Source organism: Bufo bufo, chromosome 1 (genome assembly GCF_905171765.1).
Source record: "Bufo bufo chromosome 1, aBufBuf1.1, whole genome shotgun sequence".
NCBI classification, from domain to species: Eukaryota; Metazoa; Chordata; class Amphibia; order Anura; family Bufonidae; genus Bufo; species Bufo bufo.
The window spans coordinates 185,419,467-185,431,526 of record NC_053389.1 but is presented as its reverse complement, the minus strand read 5'-3'; the positions used below and the strand labels follow the sequence as shown (position 1 = coordinate 185,431,526).

Below are 12,060 nucleotides of genomic sequence, written 5' to 3'. Positions count from 1 at the left end.
GTTATGGAAAAATAAAAATTGTAGAATCCGATATGAAACATTACAGCGTGGTAAAGAAGCGGGGGGACTGGCGTTACCTAACCTCTTTTATATATTTCTTAGCAGCTCAGTTGCAACACCTCAAGAGCTGAGGGTCCCTGAGGGAGATGGGAAGATGTGGAGAATTGGTGAAGTGGGCATCTGGGGTCTGCCAGCCTATTTCGATTATGGAGAAAGATTTACCTGACTCTTTTAAACCCTTCCCAGTAGTAGGATTAATGAGGAAGGTCTGGGGAAAGGTTAGGGAAATTCTGGGTGTTCAGGAACTATTGGACCTGTCTCCTGTTTGGAATAACCCTCATTTAATAGAATTGTCCGAACTGCTGGGATTTTCTGATTGGGAACGTAAAGGACTATGGAATTTAGGTCAACTATATTCACAAGGTATCCTAAAACAATTTGCACAACTTTGCACTGAATATGGCCTAGTGTCTACCCATTTCTATAAATACCTTCAGCTAAGGCACGCTATTAGTTCGCAGGATAAAGTGTGCCCCCTACAATTTGTATCACATCTCATGCTTAAAAAACTGATAGAACCAGGTCCTGTAAAAGGAGCTATTTCGGATGCTTATAATACTTTGCTATATGAACAGCTGAAAAAATATCCGCTCAAAGTTAAGTTGAAGTGGGAGAGGGATGTGAGCCCTATCTCAGACGACCAATTGGAAGAAGTCCTTGCACAGATTCCTACCCTATCCCCTAGCGAAGCGGCTAAACTGTCTCAACTCTATATGATACACAGGGTATATAGAACTCCAATCTTCTTATGGAAGGTGGGATATACCGTATTTTTCGCCCTATAAGACACACCGGCCCATAAGACGCACCTAGGCTTTTGAGGAGGAAAATAAGAAAAAAAATATTTTTAACCAATAGGTGTGCTTTTGGTGGGTTTTGAACTAATTGTAGTCTGTGGATGGCGCACTGTTATGGGGGATCTGTGGATGGCGAACTGTTATGGGGGATCTGTGGGTGACACTTATGGGGGATCTGTGGGTGACACTTATGGGGGATCTGTGGGTGGCTCTTATTGGGGTCTCTGGATGGCACTGTTATGTTGATCTGTGTATGACAGTTATGGGGGGATCTGTGGATGACACATATATAGCATCTTATGCTATGTGTCATCCACAGATCCCCTCCATAACAGTGTCCCTGTAGTGAATGACCCTCAATACAGGGGGTGGGGGTCGCATCTGCTTTTATAATGACAGTGGGGCCCGTGCAGTGACTGTATTCTACTACACGGGCCCCGCTCACTGTATAATCGTATCTGTAATAGTTAATTATGTATATACCGGTAATCGCATAATCAGCGCTACTTACAACTACAAGCGCTCGGTAGGTAGCAGAGAGGAGGGAGGAGGCAGCCCGGGAGGACGGGCGCTGGCAGCGTGAGTCACTACGTCATGCGCCCACGCCGCCTGCTTCATTCATAAAGTGGGCGGTGCAGGCGCATGACGTAGTGAGTGACGCGCCGCCCGCCCGTCCTCCCGGCCTGCCTCCTCCCTCCTCTCTGCTACCTACCGAGCGCTTGTAGTTGTAAGTAGCGCTGATTATGCGATTACCGGTATATACATAATTAACTATTAGAGATACGATTATACATTGAGCGGGGCCCGTGTAGTAGAATACAGTCACTGCACGGGCCCTGCTGTCATTATAAAAGCAGATGCCGGCCCCCAGCCCCTTCTCCCTCACAGCTGATACACCCGCCGCACGGCATCGCGGCGGGTGTATCATTGAAAATATGGCAAAATCAGCAGCATTCGCCCCATAAGACGCACTGCTGTTTTCCCCCACTTTTGGGGGGGGGGAAGTGCGTCTTATAGGGCAAAAAATACGGTAGATCTGACTCCAAGTGTCCGAAATGTGGGGAAGAATTGTGGAATTGCAGTGCGCTACAGGTTATTGGGTGGATATAATCAATTTATTAAACAAAATTTATAGCGCTAATTATAAAATGGATCCTGGGTTTTGCTTGCTTGGTATGTTAGATTTTGATAACTTGTCACCAAATGTTACAATTGGAATTAACAGGATCTTATATCAGGCACGCAAAACCCTAGCTGCTAAATGGATACAGCCGCTTCCCCCAAGCATATCAGAATTCATTACCAGAATGAATACAGTCATAAGATTGGAAAGAGGAGTATACATGAAGTGTAATTGCATGACGACATTTGATACCGTTTGGGGCCCCTGGATTGACAGTTCTGAAGTTTGTAGTACATGGCTAACTTTGCAAAATAATCTGAGGATCTTCTCGGGCTAACCCGGGGGGGGGAGAGATGGGGCTGATTGTGTTTAAGCTTAGTGTGCTGAAGCTTTATAGTACATAGGTGATGGTCTGTTACTAAAACAAATAGGTCTTACACATGTTTATGCTTATGTACTCACAACAAGGTCTAACAGTGGGTGGGGGGGGGGGAGAGGGGAGTTTGGTTGTTGGGATCTTTTGTGTTAAGGATCCTGTTTATTGACTATCCTGTTTTGTACAATGAGTATTTTTGCACTATGTTGAACATAATATATGACACAAGAATTTTGTAAAATGATATTGTTTATTTTTACAAAATAATAATAAAAATGTATCCGATTTAAAAAAAGATTATGGAGGAGGTTGACTAATACTTTCAAACAGACGGAGTAAACCTGGGCAGTCTTAAACTGGACCAGATCTATCACAGTGAGTTATGCTGGATGATAAATCTGTCACATCTTTAAAATGTCTAGTCTAACTTTATGCCACCAATTTGTGGCTTTGCTTTACAGAGAAAAAACGTGCCACATTTTTGGCACATTTTTCAAGCCACTCCATTTTCTAGTGAAGCCATGCCTCATTTAATTACATCACAGACTCTTTTTGAATGAGGCATGAAAAGGGTCTAAAACATTTCATGTGGTACAAGGAATGTAGACCAGTTTTTCGGCACAAATTGCTCCAGAATTCTGGCATTGTTCCGTGCTGTTGTAGATAACCAATGTCCTACTGGATCTACCAAACTACTGGTCCAGTGGGGTTGTCCTGCAGAATATGGGACACTTAGGAACACGCCATACCTCTTTGAGTATTGGGTGTCTAATTGTTTAAAAAGCTTGGCTCTACAGTCTCTAATCTTAACATGCATATGGTAGTCTTCATCCCTAAACTGCATACTGGTAATATAAACTCTACATATAATTAGTACTGGTCTTCATGCTTCTTTAATGTTTGAAGGTCCTTACACACATGAATTTGACACTGGCATTTTTATCATAAAAAAAATAATTTAAGAATAAACACAAGATTTTTGCCACCTACATTTTTTCTTGCATTTTACATGTTGTGGCCCATATTTACTGACATTTCTGCATCTAAAATCTGTCTAAAAAGTGGCGCAAATTGGTGAAATTGTGGCATAGTTTGATGTAACCAGGGATTCTACATCTTTATCCAACTTCCTCTAAATCAGGTAGACATTATTATAAATGGGGCAGAACATCATGGGGTAGGAGCATGGTCTACTATGTACCATATTTTGGCAAAATTGTGCCTCTGGCATAAAAGTTTTGCTCAAAGTAAACAAAATTGGAGTTAGGCTACTTTCACACTAGCGTTCGGGGCTCCGCTTGTGAGTTCCGTTTGAAGGCTCTCACAAGCGGCCCCGAACGGATCCGTCCAGCCCTAATGCATTCTGAGTGGATGCGGATCCGCTCAGAATGCATCAGTTTGGCACCGTTTGACCTCCGCTCCGCTCAGCAGGCGGACCCCTGAACGCAGCTTGCAGCGTTCGGGTGTCCGCCTGGCCGTGCGGAGGCAAACGGATCCGTCCAGACTTACAATGTAAGTCAATGGGGACGGATCCGTTTGAAGATGACACAGTATGGCTCAATTTTCAAACGGATCCGTCCCCCATTGACTTTCAATGTAAAGTCAAAACGGATCTGTTTGCATTATCATGAACCAAAAAAAAAAAAATATATATATATATATATTTTTTTGTTCATGGTAATGCAAACGGATCCGTTCTGAACGGATCTAAGCGTTTGCATTATAGGTGCGGATCCGTCTGTGCAGATACCAGGCGGATCCGCACCTAACACAGGTGTGAAAGTAGCCTTAGACAAAAGTGTCTATCCCTACACCATATATATTATCCAGCCTGAGCCACTGTGATAAATCTGGTGCAGGTCAAGACAGCAAGACTGGGGGCTGCTTCACATGAATGTGATCGGCCTGGGAAACACGGGCCTTGTGTCGGCCGCATCTCCCGGACCAACCTTGGCTCCCCTAGCCCGATCTGACTGCGTCATAGTTCCTATCTGATCACTGGTCTAATGTGCTGATGAAGTGAGTACAGTACAGTAGACCTGCAGTTTTGTGAATGAACCCTAAGTTTATGCCATTTATAGGATTAGTAAATCTAGGCCAGTGTGTCTTACCATTAGCATTTTCTTCTTGGATTTTGTTCTCCTATAGAGAAGGTATTGGCAAAATGCCTGAAAAAAATGCCAGGAATGAACAAAAACGCCAGAATCCATAGAGCTTCAGCTAAAATCTAGAGCTGGTGTTTTTACTGCAAAAAAGTGCAGAATAATGCAACTCAAAAGCTATGTGTGAAAGCAACCTTAGCCCATTTTCACACAAGCGTTATGAAATCCGTCTATATTCCAGCTCCGGAATATGCACGGATTCCAGATAATATACCATCGTGATTGCAATCGGTATTGCTTTACTAAATCATCTGGATGTACATGCGTATTCCTTCCTGCATTTTTTATGCACTCTCATTTGGAAACAAATATGCACAAAACTAGGACATGCTGCGGATTTCAAACACTCAGGGCCGGCGCTACCATAAGGCAGACCAAGCGGCTGCCTTAGGGCGCGCCCTGCGCAGGGCGGAAAAATGAATGCCCTTCTTTTTTTTTTATAACTTTCTTGAATTTGTGCCATAGCGCCGCCGCCTTGTGCCCGTCCGCCCCCAGCCTGCGTGTGCCGGCCGCTCGGAGTCACAGCAACACACTGTCACATGGGCTCAGCCTGCCACAGGGGCCTGACTGGTAGTGAGCCGCGCCACGGCGGCGGCGGGTATCTCAGGGACTAATAGGCCAGGCTCGAGCTGACTGATTGTGTTGTGTCTGACTCACACAGCCGTCAGCCAGATTAGACCACCAGACGCACTGGCAGCCGTCAGGACAGGTCAGGAGTGGACTCAGGACTTGTTAGGGTAGGTCACTTGAAGTTTGAACTGTTCCGAATTGAATGAATGGTATATAATAATTAAAGGGTTTCTATCACTTCGTTTCACCTATTTAGCTTTCAGACACTAGCGATCCGCTAGTGTCTGCTCTATCTAACCATCCTAATATAAGAGCTTATTGTCCTGCCGTTTAGCTAAAAAAATAACTTATATAGATATGCAAATGAGCCTCTAGGTGCTATGGGGGCGTGATTAGCACCTAGAGGCTCCGTCTACCTTAACAAACTGCCGCCGCCCAGCGCGTCCCTCCAGCCCGCCCATCTCCTCCGGAATGCGATGCTCCTCGTATTCGGCGCATGCGCAGTGAATGTCTGATCGCTTCCCTGCTCAGACATCTCCACTGCGCCTGTTCCTCGGAGCACTATGACGTCATCGGCGCAGGCGCAGTGGAGATGTCTGAGCAGGGAAGCGATCAGACATTCACTGCGCATGCGCCGAATACGAGGAGCATCGCATTCCGGAGGAGATGGGCGGGCTGGAGGGACGCGCTGGGCGGCGGCAGTTTGTTAAGGTAGACGGAGCCTCTAGGTGCTAATCACGCCCCCATAGCACCTAGAGGCTCATTTGCATATCTATATAAGTTATTTTTTTAGCTAAACGGCAGGACAATAAGCTCTTATATTAGGATGGTTAGATAGAGCAGACACTAGCGGATCGCTAGTGTCTGAAAGCTAAATAGGTGAAACGAAGTGATAGAAACCCTTTAATATGATCATTTAAAATTATTTCAAAATGATAAAATGAGCGCTTAAGCGCTAGGCTAGCGCATACTGACTAGTCTAGCGCCAGAGCAGAGGCGCTCAGGCTTAGCACGGCATTCAATGATGTGTTTAAAAAAAGTAATTACAAAACAACAATCATTAATATTGGGGGCGGGATGTAGCTTCGCTTGTGTTGGCAAAAATCCTTGCATCGGCCCTGCAAACACTGACAGAAAATATATGCCCCTGTGAATAGCCCTATTCATTTACTTTACTAGTGGACTCTAATATGAAAGAAGACCGAGGGCTGGGTCCACAGGTACAGAGGGTACATAATGCCACACAGACAATGGTTCTTACCCAGCAGTAAAATTTACTGAACAGTAGTAATGGAAAAGTGGCTAGGTATATATAAACAGGATAACAACACAGCATAAATCAAAAAGTAACAGTAATACTGCCTAATACTGCTTTGTCTTTGGTGTGCACCCTTAAGTATTGCGCAATACTATTTGTAATCCAACAAGGTGAAGTCTGTATCCTGCTGCTTTTTTATATGTCCCCAAAGTGTCACTGGTACAGTACAACGAGGTGTGACGGGGCAGAGCCACACTTACAGTTCTTGGCAGTCTCTTGGTGCTTTTCCTTGATCCCCTGGTTCACTCCAGCACGAACCAGACCATCAGCCACACGTTTCCTGGGGCCGACACTGCAAGTGTCTTCCTTGGGGCTGGTGTCCGTCTCCCCTGTGAGCCGCAAATCCCTTTCTGGCTCCACAGGGGTTCTCTCCTGACGTCCACAGCATTCACCAGGCAGCCTCTGTCTGATCTCTTCCTGCTCTTCCAGGAAACTCATCCCCTTTACAGGGAGACTGTGATGCAGCAAGTAATTTTTAAAGTGCAGCCTCAAACCTGCATTTACAGTTCGCCATAACCCTTCTGAGAGTCCTAGCCTGCCCCTAAATTATCAGTATTTTGACTTTACAGGGTAAATGAATATCTCTATAGTAAACTTCAATGTAGATTAGTCCTTTGCTGCAATCTACTGACCAAACGAATTATAGCAGGCAATTTACACTCTACATTCAATTACATTGGTAAATCATGCTTACACTCTTACAGATACACAAAATATCATATGTGAATTACAAAAACACTCGTGTGAAAGAAGCCTTACTCACACATCATTGTGTGTTTTCTATGCTCCTTCATGATCCTCACTGCCATGGTAAAATATCTTTGTCAGTTTTTTTGTTCAAACTAAATTTTACTATTCTACAGGTGTGACTGAGCCTGAAACACATTCATATGACTATGCCATCTGTGAAGACTTAAACCCTAATGGTAAGGACAAAGATTTAAAAAAAAGCTAAAGATATGCATGATATAAAGGATTTGGTAGCTGACATTTCAATGTACTCAGTTCATAAAATGCATATATAGCGTGATCTGTTTATAGTAATATATGTATATATATATATATATATATATATATATATATAAAATTATAAGCAGAGGCAGCACTCTGGTTGTAGTGAAGAAAAGTGGATCTCCATTTTTCTTCTTTACAGCTGGAGTGCTGCCTCTGCTTATCATTTTACTAAATTGGGGATCCCTGTCCAGGATCTTTTGGAGGATTGCACATGGGCACCTCTTTGTGTGCTGCTATCCTATATTTTTTATATATAAATATATATATATATATATATATATATATATAAAAATTCAGGGGGCACGTGTGCCAATTATTTTGCCCGCCCATTTTTCAAAGCCCCCTTCATATTTAAAAATGCTGCGTGCATAGCGTGTTGTACTGATTCTTTTGTCTGGCCATTTGTAAAAGCTCTGCAGCAGAGCAATTATTTTAGCCCCGCCCATTATTAAATGCCCCTCCTATATATAATAGGCCACTCCCAACAAACACTGTACAGCTGCAATTCTATTGTTGAGGCTTGTCTCTACACATCATACAGAGAGGGGGGAGGGCGTGTTCTGGCTGCACTGCCTGCTTCACATTATACAATAGACAACAGCAGGTTCAGCCAGGAAGCTCCTCCGCTCTCCTCCCTCCTCCCTCCCCAGATCCTGCTCAAGGCCTGTGGTGCCCCCCACCATCTGCCACCCGCCCGTGACCTGCTGCCCCCCTTGGCCGTCTTCACCCAGCTCTGAATCCTCCTTCTGCAAATGGCAGTAGGAGGAGCCGGAGCATCTCCTCTCCTACATAGCACCACATACTTCTTACATCCAGTGATGTCATCTTTGTTGTAGACGTTCTCTTTCCTCATCTCCATTCAGACCAGACCGCCATGATGATTTTTCAGCCATCTCCCATCTCTGCAGAGATTGACAAACAGACATTAGTTTCCCACATTTCCATCATCTCCACATCTTCTGAACACCCTTTCCTGCCACCCCCAATACTATACTGCAGAAACAGTCCCCCTGGAAATACTACTACCACACAGATAGTGCCCCCTTTAACAATTATTGGCACACAGTGCTCTAAAAAATAACTGCGCCCAGACACTAATAGTATAAAGATAATGTCCCCAAAAAATTATTGTGCAAAGCTGATACTGTGCCAGGGTGCCCCCCCAAAGTAACAGTCCTCCCCAAAATCCCACCAATAGAAATAATTCTCTGCCAGAGCACACTTAGTAGTAGTAATGCCCCTGTAGTACCCATACTAGTGATCATGTTCCTCATAGCCCCCCAGTAGTAGTAAAGCTCTCCATAATACCCCCTAGTAGTAATAATTCTCCTTATAATATATTAAAATACCCCCGCTTAGTGCCCGCAGTTGAGCTAATGTCCCCATAAAATATGCCAGTATAAAATACCCCTATATAGTGCCTCAGTAAATGCCCTCATAGTGCTTCTCTCCCCCTTCCCCATAGTGTCCCCCATAATATGCTAGTAAAAAAAAGACCCCTTCTTAGTGCCCCCAGCAGATGTACTCCTCTCCCCCATAATGTGGCAGTAAAAAATGCCCCTTCTTAGTGCCACCAGATGCCCCAATAGTGCTCCACTCCCCCATAGTGCCCCTCTCCCCTATAGTGCCTCCCATAATGTGCCAGTAAAAAATACCCCTAGTGCCACCAGATGCCATAATACCCCCATAATGTGCCAATAATAAAAAAGGCCCCTTTCGAGCCCCCACTTCCGCATAGTGCCCCCAAATAATGCCCCTATAGTGCCACCGGATGCCCCATAGTGCCGCTCTCCCATATAGTGCCCCCCCTTAATGTGCCAATTAAAAAAAATCCCCTTTAGAGCCCCCAGATGCCCCTATAGTGCTCCTCTCCCCCATGGTGCCCCCCCATAATGTGCCAGTAATAAATACCCCCCATAGTGCCACCCAAAATGAGCGAGAAATAAATGCCCCCAGAGTGCCACCCCAAAAAAAAATGGGGCTGTAAGAAAAAAAACCAAAAATAATACTTACCTTCATCAGCAGTGATGTGATGCAGGCCTCTTCCGCCCTGTGTCCCTGCTGTGTGATGCCCGGCTCAGGTGGCACGATGATAATGACATCATCGTACCGCCCGAGCCAGCCTCTGATAGGCTGCAGGCATTAGTGTTAGGGCTCATGCACACGACCGTATGTAGTTTGTGGTCCGCAAAAAATACTGATGACGTTTGTGTGCATTCCGTAGGCTGGATAGGCAAATCTGAAAGCTTGCATTACATAGTGGACACCTACAGCAGCTTCATAGCTGTAATACAGAGGAATCAGGAGTGAGAGAGACTTTGTCAGCTAGCATATTTCTAAGTGTTACCATACCTCATCATCTGGTGACAGAGACTGCACCTTGTACTTATTATTGCTAGATGTATCTCAAATTACCATTTACACTCAGTAAAGAAAGCATTTTGTTGTTCTCTTGTGCCTGCCTGATTCCTTCAACCCACCTGTTTCACTACACCACAGAGAGTACACCATGACACACACTTCTTCAGTGCCACTACCACTCGCATCCTCTGCACTGGCTCCTCAGGGGCTCACTGCATAAGAAAACCAATAGTTGGTATACAGGTAGACAAAAGTGTCTATCCCTGCACTGCATTTATCATCAAGCCTGAGCCCCTTTGATAAATCATGACCAAGGGCAGATTCACACAACCGTGGTTAGCCTGGGAAACATGGGCCTTGTGTCAGCCAGATGTACCAGACGAACCACAGCTCCCCTGACCTGAACTGACTGCATCATAGTGATTTATGGTACAGTCAGTTTATATCTGATTGCGGGTCTAATGTACTGTATTGAACTTACATCATCATGTGAGTACAGTACAATAGCACTGAGGTCATGTGAATCAACCCTGATGGTGCATTTAGATACTGCGAGGAGCAGCAGATTGTCGGAAAGGAAGCATTCCTATTCATTTACTTTACCAGTGGACTCCGTTACGCAAAATCACAAATGGATTACAAAAATACTTGTGTGAAAGAAGCCTTACTCACACTTCATTGTGTGTTTTCCAACCTCCTTCGTGATCCTGACTGCCAAGGTAAAATATTTTTGTCAATTTTTTTTTCAAACTAAATTTTTCTATTCTACAGGTGTGACTGAGCCTGAAATGCATTCATATGATTATGCCACCTGTGAAGACTCAAGCCCTAATGGTAAGGACAAAGATATTGCAAAAAGCTAAAGCTATACATGATATAATGATATGAAGTGTTTCATAGTTGACATTTCAATGAACTCATTTAATAAAATGCCTATATACAGTGATCTGTTTATAGTAACTAATATCTATCTATCTATCTATCTATCTATCTCTCTCTCTCTCTCTCTCTCTCTCTCTCTCATTAAAGGGGTTGTCCGGGTTCAGAGCTGGGGAGGGCAAGGGCTGTTTTGTTTATAGTTTTACACTGCTAGGTGGAGGCTTCTGCCTAGCAATGTTTCTGGTGATGTCACTGGCATTAATGGGTGGGCTTTAGCGCTGCCCCAGCCGTTTTACAGATCGGTAGGGGTCCTACCACTGGGAACCCTACCGATTACGAGAATGTAGGCCCTGTGCCGCCACCCGAAATGAATAGAGTGACAGGTCGGGCATGTGAGCGGCAGCCATATTAATTTCCATTGCAGCACTAGAGATAGCCAAGGTGATGCAATCAGTCGCACAGGCTCCACACCCCTAAGGCTGTCCCTGATTTCTATCAGGTTCCCGCACAGACTACAACTGATCACTGATGGTCTCAGCAGCAGAACACCCTGCGCTCAGCTAATTGTAGGAAGACACATAACAAGAGGGATTGTTCAAATTGCATTTTTAATAGACCAGGCATTTTTCGGTTTGATCTAACAGGGGACCAGGGACGTTACTTGTCCCATGTGGATGATGCTGTTGCAATTTTTTTTGCATGCCCCTTTTTCAGATGCCCCATCAGCCCACCCACATAATAATAATAGAAGCCACAGTAAATTGTATATAAAAAGTAAAATAATATAACTATATTTATTATATTTGTGCATTTTTCTGAATTACTGTGAAGGATGCTCATAGATTAACTCTGCTATCATTTTTTTATAGACCTGCCCCAGGGTGTAAGCATGGCACCTAATGACCATAGTTACTTGGAAGTTCTGCCGGCTGTATCCACAGAAATGAAAATGCCGACGACATCAGTGAACCTTCGAGACCATCCAATGGCAACCTCACCTGGTACCCTTCGTTTTAACAAATTATCTATCTATTTATCTATCTATCTATCTATCTATCTATCTATCTATCTATCTGTCTATCGATTGTCTATCTATCTACAGTATCTGTCTATCTAAATCCCAGAAATAAGGCAGCACTCCAAAATTAGTGAAAAAACGGTCACCACTTTTTTCACCTATAGCCCAAACTCAATGAGGCCTATCTATCTCTGTCTGTCATCTGCCTATATATCTATCTAAAACAAAAAAAAAAGCAGCAGCACTGTCATAAATAGAATATGTAGGTGCAATTCCCCTAAGATCGTAGGCTGTTGGCCTATGCATATACAAAAAAAAAAAAAAAACAGCACTCCAAAGTAGATAAAAGCATAGTGGACCCGCTTTATTCTATCTATTTATC

General features: G+C 44.0%; 1 protein-coding gene across 2 annotated transcripts in view; it reads left to right on the top strand.

Moving 5' to 3' along the window:
* LOC120986900 (circularly permutated Ras protein 1-like) overlaps positions 1–12,060 on the top strand; it is a 137,910-nt gene that overhangs the window by 48,584 nt on the left and 77,266 nt on the right. The window contains exons 6-8 of one of the 2 annotated variants that reach the window (XM_040415583.1): positions 7,270–7,332; positions 10,553–10,615; positions 11,530–11,661. In XM_040415583.1, coding sequence (XP_040271517.1) covers positions 7,270–7,332; positions 10,553–10,615; positions 11,530–11,661 — 258 coding nt within the window. The remainder of the gene's footprint in view (positions 1–7,269; positions 7,333–10,552; positions 10,616–11,529; positions 11,662–12,060) is intronic. The other variant, XM_040415584.1, reaches the window with a different exon arrangement.